Source organism: Elephantulus edwardii, unplaced genomic scaffold (genome assembly GCF_000299155.1).
Source record: "Elephantulus edwardii isolate Elephantulus edwardi_28Jun2011 unplaced genomic scaffold, EleEdw1.0 scaffold00025, whole genome shotgun sequence".
Taxonomy (NCBI): domain Eukaryota; kingdom Metazoa; phylum Chordata; class Mammalia; order Macroscelidea; family Macroscelididae; genus Elephantulus; species Elephantulus edwardii.
In genome coordinates, this window is record NW_006399775.1 from 278,842 (window position 1) to 292,195 (window position 13,354).

Consider the following 13,354-nt stretch of genomic DNA (forward strand, 5'->3'; position numbering starts at 1 on the left):
GAGATATATTTAAATTTCAGTATTTGTCACCACTTTAAGGAAAACATAGCAAAATACCATAGAATACTAATTGGCCTTAATTACACAGACAGAAAAAATTACTCTGAACTAGTAAAGCTTTCTCTGTTATAAAACTGAAATACTGAGATAGGATTATTATAGCAGAGAAATGCCATCTCCTTCCTAACACAAAGAGGAAAACATTCGAAGAAGAGGCGGATTCATCCCATACATTTTTATTCATAATTTCACTAAGAGAGCTTCTATCGTCAATCGAGTTTTTCTTTTTCCTTCATGGCTACTGCAGTGATCATTTCAAATGAGTATTTTCTTTCTTTTGAAATCCCTTACTAATTAATTAGTACCATGAAAGAATAAAAAGGAAAAAAAAATCACTATGCAGTTTCCCTGCAGAGGCTTTTAGATTCGCAGTGTGATAACCACTTAGCATTTCTATGCCTTGCACAAAATGACATGCTTTGTCAGGAATTATGATAGTGCAGGTTCCTCTCTGGACCCGTTTGAGTTGCCTTGTCACCAAGCCCACAAGGGTAAAACTGTTCGAGGGAACTCAACAGTAAGCGTGATTTACCATTTCTGCTTCTCTGGACTGAAAGCACATTGTCTACATACTACCAGCTGTGAAACTGCACAATAATCCATAATTAAACAAACCGGGAGAATGAACAGAAGTAGTTAAGTATGATTTGGTACAGGAGAACCAGACAAGGTGCCTTTTAAAGTTTTATTAGTCTAAGTGAGAGAATACAGAGTGCAATCAGGTACACATGCTTACGTGGTTCCACAACCATGAACGTAAAGAGCTGCATGAGCTTTCTGGCTACCAGAACACTCAGCTACAAGAATGGACAATGGCTTGATATGGAAACACCGCATGCTGCTAATACACTGGTGATCGCTGCCACGTGCCAAGAGCAATCAACATATTAACCCATATTTCTACACATCTTGTTCCTGGTATCTGCTAATTAGTCTGATGTAAACATAAGTTGCTTAGCCTTGTGAAATCATTAGGCTATTTTATGTCCCTAGATGGACATAAAATAATAATAAACAGAAGATGTAAAGGATAATGTATGATCCACTATCTACCAACGCGTGACTTCATTCCGATCACTGTTATTCATTTGGATCAAGCACACAGCATTCCTTTCTAGCACACCTTTCTCCACCTACCCCCACCCCATATGCAGATAGTTTCTCCTTCTATTCAGCTGGTGCTGAAGTAGATGCTGGTATGAGCTTCGGTTTGGCTTGCTGGGGTGGTGTCACATCTGGTATCTTTTCACCATGTTTGTACACACTAACAGTGACGTCGATTTTTTCACCTCCATATTTGTTCTTGACATTAATGCTGTACTTCCCTGAGTCCTCGGAAGTGACGCCTTTGATGGTCAGGCTCACATATTTGGACTGCTCCACCTTGACCGCGAAGTGTTCACTGAGCTCAATGTCCTTGTCGTTCTTGAACCAAACCACTTCGGGTTCAGGATTTCCAAACACTGTGCATGTCAGGTTCAAAGTCTTCAAAGGGCAAAGTGTAGGCAAGAAGGAAAAATAATTAGAAAATGATAGGTCACATTACTGCTCTAGGTCTTATTAGCTCTCAATCACTTTACAGATATTAGTTCTTCACATCATTTCTTAACTCATAAGCCCTTATGTGCACTGAGCACCATGCCAGACAGTAGGTCCCCAAAGAAGAATAAAACACACACCAAAGTTTACCATTTCTTAAAAAGGAGATGACCAGAAAAATCAATGACAATTTTTTCTATTTATTCTCAGTTTTAATGCATGGCCTACATTCATTAAATAATTGAAAGGTAATTAGGCTCTACATCTTATAGTATATATATTTTGTCTTTCTAAATATGCTTTATCTTCAGACTTATGGATCCACTTTACCAGTCCCTATAGCAAATCCAGCCAATATATTGTCCTCTACCTAGCAAATTTCAAGCACCAGATGCATTCTTGACACATAGTTAGAACATGCTTTCAGACTGTAATAAAGTAATACTATTTCTAATTTCTCAATAGCTGTGCTACATTTCTAAAGGCATGCAATTTGGATCCCCCAGCCATTCTGCAGGAGAAGGATGGGCTTTCTCCTCCAGTGTGATTTACTGCCTCTGAAATGTGGGGGTTATTTTGTTGCTGTTGGTTTTTACTACTTAAGAAAAGGTCTATACACTCTCCAATAGTTATCTATATCCTGGTGACATCGAGTTAGAACCACTGAAGCAATCAGAAGAGACTCAATTAGATAGCAACAATTTCACTGACAAGTCAAAAAGTTACAGCTCTATTAAGTAGCTTCCTTTACATACTACAAAATAAGCTTGAAATCAGTAGTAAAAATGTTTTCCACATTTTCTAAAATTTTGATATTTTACACTTGAAGCAGTGCGGTCTAAATTTTCGTACAAGAGTGAAGGTTTGTGTCAGGGTGTGTACCTCACTTCAGGCTTGTTAAGCAATCCCTCTGAATGACCTGTGAGCAGATGGCATCAGAACCTACCACGGCCCTGAGAGCCTTGACAAGAGGTGCCACAACTCCTGCTTTGAGGTGCTTGTGTTACACAAAGGTTTGTCTGTGACCTTAAAGATATAGGTCATAGATTCAGAATATCAAAATGATACATGCCTTGCTAATACAAAAACAATCAGAGGAAGCACAAATAAGGTAGTTGCAGAGAAGGAGACTAGGTAGGGAGTTCCATGTTCTCTAAGTTTATTCTGACTCAACCATAAAAAGAGGGAACTTAAGTCCATTATATTTAAGTCCACATTCGGTCCTGAGTATACATACCTTTCCTTCCATTATGGTCACCACATCAGGTAAGCCACCAATCACCTTGCCACGATCTGTAAATTTAAAGTGATTCAGTTGAAAAAATGTGAATTGGGCTACTCCTATGGAGTTGACCCTGCGCTAAGTACTATGTCAATACAAAGATGAATACAAAGAGGAGTTTACACTCTTCTGGGAGAGGGCACAAAAGCAAATATATACAGTTGAAGGCTAAGCTACATGCCAAGGGAACACAGATGAAAGAATAATTCTGTGCCTGGGAGGTCATGAAAAGCTAGGGGAAATATGGCATATGAATTGAGTTTTGAAGATGAGTTAGAATTCACCAAGGTTTAAAAGGAAGGAAAACTACATAACATATATCTATGGTACAGTCATGAAATGAAAAGAATCCGGCATCGCTTTTTGAAGAATGAGAGGAGAAAGAGAGGCCAGAGGAAGTAATAAAGAGCTGAAGCTGAATAGGTGGACAGAAACTAGATGGCAGGGGAGATGTTGCTGAATAATTAAAAATATAGGAGCTGGAAGGTCATCGAGGTTTTCAAATAGGAACTGAAAGATTTGCTGTTTATCGTTTAAAACACAAAATCAATTATCTAAAATGTGGACCCTTGCTCCCCACTCAAAATAATAAACTGTCCTATGAAAAGATAATATGTACTTACTCTTCTCTGCAAAAGCGGCTGCCCTAGAAGTTAAAGGAGGCATCAAGGAAAGAAAGGATTAAAAGGGAAGAGTAACAACAAGCTACCAACAAAAACAAGTCACACATCTGAGGGACTTGCCAGAAATGAAAGCAAAAGAAAGAAGGAAATATGTTTGGTTCCCTGTTGTGGTTACAACATTTGAGAATATATATATCTCAATAATTTTCCAGATACCGCCCAACACCTACTGTGAAATGAAGAAAATCCTATCATTCAACTGCAAACCCTCAAAGCAATTAACATACTTTGAAGAGATAGTTTTCACCCAATTCATCAAATTGCATTTGATTATTTTTTTAAAATATTTTTTTAAAAAATGCAAAATATTAGCCAAGCTCTGGTGGCCTAGTGGCAAGAGGCTACACTGCAATCCCAGAGGTTCGAATCCACGAGATGCTTTGCCAGAGGAGGGACAATCTCCTCCTGTACCAGTCAGATCCCATTTGACAGTATACAGAAGAAAAAAAAATAACAAAAATTTTAAAAAAAAGAATTAAATATTTAGGTATATTTGAAGATTGGCAGTTTCTGCTTTCTCTTAGTCATTTGCTCACCCATTCAAACAGTACTTATTGAATATCTTAATATGGAGCAAAAACTATTCTCATTTTTGGATATTCTTAAATTCAGAAATACATTAATACCTCAAGTTATTCTTTTCAAAGGTCATAGGGTATGTTGTCATGACCATAACTATTGCCTAAATCCATCATTTTAATTATGTATTCTAGGGATATTTTGCTAGAGGGTTAATTTATAAATGTATTTCTTACTTTACAAGAATGTCTGCTCTTTCAAAACTGAATTGCTTAAATTTTCTTTTTATTCCCAGTTTCTAGGAAAACTACAATCTTTGGACCCACAGATGCCCTCACATACAGACAGAGGCCCCCATGTCCACCAGATCGCTAGATTATAAAACAATAACAAAGTATGCAAATCTTACTTGAGTTGCTGGAATTCTGCAAATGCATCATCAAAAGCTGTAAGGAAAAATTTCATAAGTTATTAGCTTTCAAAATGCTTAGCTTTTGTCATTCACTCAAATGTTATGTTAGTGAAGTTGATTAATAGATACTGATGGTCAAGCTATTATTCCAAACTAATTTTCTCTAAATAAATCATAATATCACAGTTTCTAGATACATATCCCCCTATTTCAACAATTCTCAATCGATAATAACTATAAAATAATTAGATGCTAAAATATCGTCTTACCTTGCCCAGACAAGTCAAGTGAACGCTGATGATTATCCTTGCCATCAAAAATCTCAAAAGTGTATTTCCCTTTATCTTTCTCAGTGGGCTCACAGATCTGTAGCCAGGCCATCTCTTCACTCCCTCCAATTCTCATATGCTCACTAGATGCAATCTTAGCATCTCTTAAAAAAAAAAAGCAACAGGAACAGATTTCAGTTAGAATCTCCATATTATATAAAAGGTGCTTATGGGCAATATTAAAAATGGGCAGGAGTCCTTTCTAACTTACTGATAAAGTGAAATGGATGTTTCTATTACCAATTTATTAACAAGAGTAGTGAATACAATCTGAAAATGCTTTGCCATTGAATCTGGCCTTTAAATTTGGAAAAAATAATCTGATAGTTTTTCAAGGTACAGTATCACATATACATTAATTAGTCACAATAGAAAGGTCTTAAAAACACTCAATATTATTCCTGCATTCAAAGACTTATTCCTTCATATACAAGCAATTAATATCTGAACTCTCTACTCAATTAGGGAACTCTGGTGGCCTACTGACAAGAAGCTATGCTGCAATCTCAAAGGCACATAGTCTGAATCCCACTAGCTGTTCCCCAGAAGAAGGATGGGCAATCTCTTCACATATGATTTATTGCCTCTGAAAACCCACTTGGGGGTGGGGGGTCAGCTATGCGTCAGTTCCCACTCAACAGTACACAACAACATACCCAATTACAATATGTAAATAAAATCTATTTACATTAGGCAAACTTATGTGAATTTCTTCTTAAAGCTACTTTAATTTAAAGAGAGATGTGAAAGATTTGTAGAAACTGTAGTCATGGAACATGAAGAACAGAACTCCAGGGTCAGAGAGAAATTAGAATGTCAATCTATAGACCTCATGGACCATATCTAAAGTGAAAGCTCAGTACGGCTATCTGCTTTGGAGTTTTATACAGAGAATTTGCTGTTAACACTTGGGTATATTGTGTTACCCTAGCAAGACACTAAGTACTCCTTGAATTAGGAAATGGAATTCTTCAGTCTTTCTCACCTAATAGCATTTTATTCCTACTTTTCATTCAAAATTATTTTTTAAACCCAGGGTAAATGCATGAAGTTCTTGGTTAAGTTCTCAGCTTCCAGCTAGAAAGTTAGTGGTTTTAACTCACCCAGAGGCTCCTCAGGGCATAGGCCTGATAATGAGCTTCTGTTGTTTGTTGTTGTTTTTAGGTGTCATCCACTCACCTGCGACTCATAGCAGCAACCCTATGTTCAGAGTTTATTCTCTAAAACCTGCCCTATCGTGAGCCAACGTCACAGTCTCCAATAGACCTAATCCCATTTCCCCAGTCACTGAGTCAGTCCCTCTCATCCAGGGTCTTCTTTGCCTGTGCTGTACATAAGCATAATATCCTTCTTCAAAGATTGGTACTTCCTGGCCATGAGCCCAAAGTGTGTGAGACAGACACTCAAAATCCTTGCATCCATAAAGCAGCCTGTTTGTTCTCCTGACAATCCACAGTATGTTCAACACTCTTCTCCAGCACCACAACTCAAAGGCATCAATCCTTCTACAGATTGAAACTCAACATCAAGAAAACAAAGATTCTCATCACTGGCCCAATTAGCAGTTTCATGATGGATGGAGAACAGATTGAGATTGTTGATAACTTCAGGAAGCTTAGTTCCACAATCAACACTCTTGGCACCAGCAGTCAGAAAATCAAAAGACAAATTGCATCAAGAAAATCTGTTGCCAGCGACCTCACTAGACTACTTAAGTGCAACGACGTCAGTCTGAAGACTAAAGTGCACCTGATCCAGGCCATCGTTTTCACAATTGCTTGTTATCCATCTGATTAGCTTCTATCATGAACAAATGAGGGAGCTATGAGTAAGAATCAGCTCAAGAGCAATGAAAGCTAAAGTGGTAAAAGTAAAACTATTATAACTTATCTCTTTATAGCTCACGACTTTGCATCTATGAGATACAAACAACAATCTGTAGTGTATTACTTAAAATACATGTTCACAGATGACAGAGACCTAGAACAGAAAGTCTTAAACTTCATGCTAGCAAAACACACAACTCTATGAAATAATGGTGAGGAGGGCAGTGGGGAGCTAAAGTCATGAAGATGGTAGCATGAGAGCTTGAACGTGAAAGATCGGCAAGATTTGAGCCTATAAGTAAGATTTCAGCTCAGAGGAATCTCATGTTTATCAGGATATAACTGTGCTCCATATTCTGTGATCTGATTTTTTTTAAGTAGATGGTGAATCTTTTGCTCCAAATCTCCCCTTTTAGTAGCTGAGCATATTAACTTGTTTGCACTACCCAGGGATTTATCTCAAGAGAACGGAAAAGGAAAATAAAATTTGGCAATTTCTAAAGAATCTTACAATTTTGAAATTCTTTAATCCTGTAACAGTCACATACCATCCCACTGCAAAATTCAACCAACTTCCTGGTCAATACATCAGCACATAAGAACACAGTGTTTAAAATCAGACTACACTGACTTCATAATCCCAACTCCATAACTCGCTAATGTATGTACCATTAATTCGCCTACTTTGTTCACCTATGTTCAACATGTGGGTGAGGTTAGTTGTGAGAATTCAGTGTCACAGATTAAAACACATAAAGCACTTATATGCATGACTAAGCTGTCATATTGCAGAGTTGCTATGATGAAGGTGATAAACAGGGCACCACAGCACTAAGATAATAATTTCTAGATACAAAAAGAAAATTAGACTTTACATTGTGATTTTCAGTTTCTGAAGAAAAAAGAATAAATCAAAGAAATTGTAGAGTGCTGTAGATTAGGCAATCAATCCTAGACCCCAAAATGTTTGGAATAGTAAGAATCACATCTGTGAAAACACCCAAACATAAACAGACATCAAAACACAATGGGCAAAATCACAGCTTGATTAAGAAAGTCTTCTTTATAGCCTAGATTCTCTAGCAATTGGGTGGTTTGATAGACCAATCAGCAATTGTAGATTAGTAGGGAATTGAGCTGTAATGATTTGCTGATGATCACACTACATTCACAGAAATATCAGTTCAACTGATAAGTGGAAAAGCTTCTTCTGAAGAGAGTAAGGAAAATCTTTATAACCTTGCCGTATTTAGCACATGGCATGTACATGCATATAATGCTCATGGCACAGATAAGAAACTAGCTCTTATCTATGAGAGCATTGCTCCTAGTTTTCAACAGCCATGTAGTCACATTATTTATAACAGCTCACATTATTTACATTAAAACATAACAAAAAAGAAACATAATAATAGCCCTTATTCATCTTATCCTGCAATTTTAGTTTGGCTGATGATGTGAGGACCAAGTTCAAACAGATACACATGTCTGTTTCAATCTTTCTCTCTTCTCTCTCTGTGTGTGCGTGTGTGTGTGTGTGTGTGTGTGTGTGTGTGTGTGTGTGTGTATGAAAATAAACACATCCACACACAATGTAATTCCAATAGAGTTGTTTGTTTCCTGAGCAAATAAGAACTTTCTGAGGAAACAAGGATTTCACAGTTAGCTGTGACAGATTAATAAAGGTCTCGATTCTGCCTGTCCCAACTAACTAGAACTCATGCTAGAAACAACACAACATTCCCTCTCTGCAATGACTGGATATTGGCTTGGGATTTGTGCCCTGCTCTGCTGAGAAAGAGATGATTTCAGTCACGCCTAGGGATTTGCATGCTGTGCTGCATGCTGGGCTGGGTGACAGCTGAAGGAAAAAGAAAAGACTGCCTGAGTTTGCTAAGTTTAAAACTGAGACTAGCCATTGAGTTTCATTGAGAGAAGTGCCAATTACTGCAATACTATGTTATTCCATATGCCACATGGTATGTGAGTCTCAGAGCTGGGCAGTTTGTTTTGTTTATCTTAATTAATTCAAATGTGCCTTATCCAAAGAGCTAAGTAAGACACTAAAATTGCTGTACTCTAGATGAGATCAAGATGCTCAAATTTCTGATGTGTGTGTGTGTGTGTGTGTGTGTGTGTGTGTAAGAGAGGAAAGAGTGTATGTGTATAAGAGAAGACAGAGAAGGAAAAGAGGAAGAGGACAAAGAAAAAATGGAAAGAAGGAGAGAAACTAGTGTTCTTTTAGTGGGAGTTAAGTGGAAGCAGCTTTGAAATTTTTAGCTGTCATAATAGGAGCTATGAGGAAAAGTTAATAAAGTTTCATTGTATCAGCCCTATCAAACATAGCTTTGTTCAAAAGGTGAGACTCATTTGACCCCAAATTCACCTTACAAATGCTCTTGAAAGCAGTAATACATTCAGCCTTTGAGGTGTTCATGTTCAACTGAAATATACCCCAATCTGATGGTGACCTGCTCCACTTAAAACATTAGCAATCTGCTTGTTTAAAACTAAAACAAAACCAAAAAACCAGCAGTATCATAATTTAAGGAATAACATAATTCTTTTTTACTTTAGGAGTCCTTAATGATGATGGGGGGAAAACAATGTAATTAAATATCCATTAATACTTTAAGGCACCCACAATAATGTTATAAAAAGCTATATATATTATACGGGCCATGATGTCATTGAACAGCATTGGCTCTTTTCTGTAAAGATTGACTTGACTCAGTGAACGACTCCACTTCACCTTGCACTGACCACCCTTGGCCTTGGAAGTTAATTGTTATTTGAGTTTACTTAAATCAACACTGCTGCATTGAGAGTTTCTTTGAAGAAGCCTCCCAGTTTTGGAAAAAACTATCGGCAAAGTTGTATTGATATAGTATCTTTGCAACTAGTACTGAAAGGTAACAAACATCTTACTGGAGGGAGGGGTATCCATAAGGTGATAAGTCATTCAATGATCTGTGTGATGTCCCCAAAATATTCTCCTGCTGAAGCTGTTTCATCCTCAGCTTCAAACTGATACAAATCCAAGCTTTGATAAGCAGGAATTCAAGGCTCCCTGAGCCAGCAATTCTGCAACTCTGCAGTCAGTAATAGTACTCTGCATGCACTCTAGTTCTTGAAATAAGTCTCTTACCTTGAGGCTAAGGATCAAGAACATACCTTAAATTACCCTAACACCTGTGATTAAGTTCCAGCTCTAGCTTCCCTCACATTCTCCACTCATTCTTTGACTGAGTACTCATTCTGTTCCTGCCATATCACAACAAAATTCCTTTCAGAGTGTAGACATTTACAATCAGAGGTTATAAACTGACTCCCATACTTCAAACTTCCTATCCCCAGGCTGAGTTTCCCCTGATTTCTCCAACACTGGTTACTTAGATCTCTTCTTTTTCCAGCCACTGGAAGTTGGTGTGGTGTGTCCTCCTTCCCTATCCAGGTCTACAGACCTCAGCTCAGAACCTCAGATCTTCCCTAGCTGATTTCCACTATATTAGTCAGTCAGTTTACAAGCAGGCACAAAAGGGTAGGAGACACAAAACAAAAGAGGGAGAAAAAAAAGCTCTTGTTGTTTGTTAGGTTCTTCCAAGTCATAGTGATTAAAAATAATTGTTGTTGTCTGCAACAATGTACTCAAGTGTATCAGAGATGATGAGGATGACACAGAAGAGGACAGGGTTCATATTTGTCGTTCTGAGGGTCACTATGAGTCACACTCAACAACATCTAACAACAACAACAACAACTTACATAAAGCTCTGGTTTTTTTCACCAAGGAGTTAAAATATAATGCTTTATAATATAATGTAGGGCAAATAAAAGTTTTCTATAAAAAAGTTGTTGTGGTTGTTACTATGACTCAGAGTGACTTTGTGAACAATAGACCAGAAACTTGCCGTATTCTGTGCTAACATCACTAACTGTGCCGTGCTCAAATCTATTAAGCTTGACAGTGTTTATAACAATGAGCTTGAAAATAAATATTAACTACTTCAAATATTTTATCACTGAATTAGTTATGACTATTAACCTCACACAGACAATGACTTTGGCTTAAAGGATTTTTGGTTGATTTGTTGGTTGTTATGTTTTGTTTTAAATTATAGCTTAGAGACTTAAATGGACTAAATCTTACACGGAAAGAATATTTTCCCTGTCTTTATCATTTGATCAGAAAACAATCAAATTCTTTCATGCAAAAATAAATCAAATGGATTATATATTAGTGTAAAAAGGAAGAAGATATGTTTAAAAAATATACATTTATCTAATCTTTATTGCAAAAGAAATACAAGGGAATAGTTATCTACAACCAAACAGGAAGAAAACTAATAGGGGAAAATGTTGTTGTTGTTAGGTGCCATTGATTCAAGTATGACTCATAGCGACCCTATGAACAACAGATCTGAAACCTGTTCTATCCTATGCCACCCTCAAAATCTCTGACACACTTGTGTCTATTGCTGCAGTCCCTGTGTTAATCTATCTTTTTCAGGGTCTTCTTCTCTTTTGCTATCACACCACCTTCATAAGCATAGCGTCCTTCTCCAAGTACTATCTTCCCCTAGCAACATGCCCAAGGTATGTGAGATTAAACATAAAATTTATACTAAATAATTTTCAATTAATTAAACAGGGGGCATGAGTATAAGTTAATAGAAATGATTAAGGAATGTTATATTTCTGAGTTTGCTTCTCTGTATGACTTTTAAGAACAGAATGTTTTCTATATTCAAAAAATAAATCTATAAACCATTAAAATCTGCCAGCATACAGGGAAAACCCAAAAGCTTAAACAAATAATAATAAACTAACTAATCACTAATTAGGCAACACCGCAGGAAATATAGAAAGATCCACAGCTGAATTATCAAATTTGTAAAAGGAACAAGATTTTTGGATAGTCTCAAGGTATCTTCCTCAAGATATTTATTAATCGCAAAGAGAAATATAGTGAGTCTTCATAGGAGAAACTTTGCACACATCATTTTAACCAGCAGGGAGAAGATATCTAGGATTCATAAAGGAAAATACACTTCTTCTTGTTATTTCTAGAGTACATCAAGTAGCAAATGTTGGCAAGAATTTGGAGGAACTGGAAATTTTTACACATTGCTGGTGTGAATGTGAAACAGAAAACAGTTTGGAAGTGTCTTCAAAAGTTAAATTTACACCTGCCATATGTACCAGCCATTGCACTCATTGATTATTAACTTAAGAACTGACAGCACATATACATTCAAAGTCTTACACATGAATCTCCAAGCACTTTTGTTTGTAAAGAGAAAAAATGGACCCACATAAATAACCAACAAAAGGCAAGTTATAAACAAATTATAGTTTCTTCATACAATGAAATACTCTTCTGCTATGAAATGGAATGGACTACTGGTTTGTGCAATAAGATGGATTTAATATTTTTTTAAAAATGTATGCTGTAGGGAGTTCTAGTGGCAAGAAGCTGCACTGCAATCCCAGAGGAACACAGTTCAAATCCACCAGATGCTCTGCTGGAGAAGGAGGGACCATCTCCTCCTGTATCAGACAGATCCGATTTGACAGTACACACACAAAATAATAATAATTTAAAAAGAATTTTAAAAAAGTATGCTGTGAGAGAGAAGTTGTCTTTTTAAAAAATAAAAAGTACACACTATATGAGTCCATGTCTAGAAAGCTATCGAAAACGGCACAATAATATAGGGTGACAGAGATAATTAATGATTGCCTGGATATTTCTGTGGGTCTGTGTTAAGAGGCATTACTGAGAGGCTTGAGAAACATTCGTGGATGATAGATCAGTTCACTGTCTTCATTGGATGATTATTTCACAGGTGTATTCAGAAATTATCAAATTGTATTACTCTTGTGCAAGTAGCTTATTGAATATAAATTATATCTCAAAAATACTTTCTCAGCTTTGAGCAAGAAGGATATCTGACTTGAGAACCCCTGGCATGCTTAAGTTGGTGCCTCTTATCTAGTGCCACTCCAGAGACAAGGGAAGACATTAAGCTTCAGGAGATAAAAAGCCATCAAGTGAGATGTTCTTCCCCAGAACCAGCACTTTAGGTGTATAAGGGAGAAAGAAGGAATTGAAACTTCCCTGTGGAAAGGTCCTTCCATTTAAGGATCCTTCCTCTATGTCTGTGAGGCCATCCCAGGTGCCAAAGAGGACAAGAAAGTTTGGGACAAAGAACTACAATCAGGGGAATAACTTTCTCAGTTTTCTCAGCAGGCACTTTGAGCTGCATGAAAGAGAGCTGACTGAACCTAACCTGACTTCCCCCACCCCCCCCACCAGACAGAATCTGTACTTAGTCTTACACCACTCGACCACTCCATAGTCAAAGAAGGGTTGTAGAATTGGGGAGAGGGGACATACTAGAAGAAAAATCAGAGATGAGACATAAAGAAAATGAAGAAAATATTAGAATCATGTGGATGACATCAAAAGGAACAACATACATATATCATTTTAATTCCAGAATATAAGAGAGGCAGAGAAATCACTGAAAAAAATTATGGAAGAAGTACTAGAAGAATTAGAATATCCACATTGAAGAAGCTCAGTAAACACCAAATAGACTAGACCCAAAGAGAAAAACATCAAGACATGTCATAGTTAAATGCTCCAAAATAGAAAGAATGGATAGAACATTGAAAGAAGCACGAGAAAAACAAAAAGC

General features: G+C 36.9%; 1 protein-coding gene across 1 annotated transcript in view; it reads right to left on the reverse strand.

Annotated features, from left to right (window-relative positions):
• Positions 1–1,227: 1,227 nt before the first annotated feature.
• Positions 1,228–13,354, reverse strand: part of MYOM2 (myomesin 2) — a 164,184-nt gene continuing 152,057 nt past the window's right edge. Inside the window, exons 32-36 of the mRNA XM_006882903.1 lie at positions 4,765–4,928; positions 4,493–4,529; positions 3,505–3,527; positions 2,837–2,892; positions 1,228–1,545 (exon numbers count right to left, since the gene is read on the reverse strand). Of these exons, the coding sequence (XP_006882965.1) occupies positions 1,228–1,545; positions 2,837–2,892; positions 3,505–3,527; positions 4,493–4,529; positions 4,765–4,928 (598 nt within the window). The remainder of the gene's footprint in view (positions 1,546–2,836; positions 2,893–3,504; positions 3,528–4,492; positions 4,530–4,764; positions 4,929–13,354) is intronic.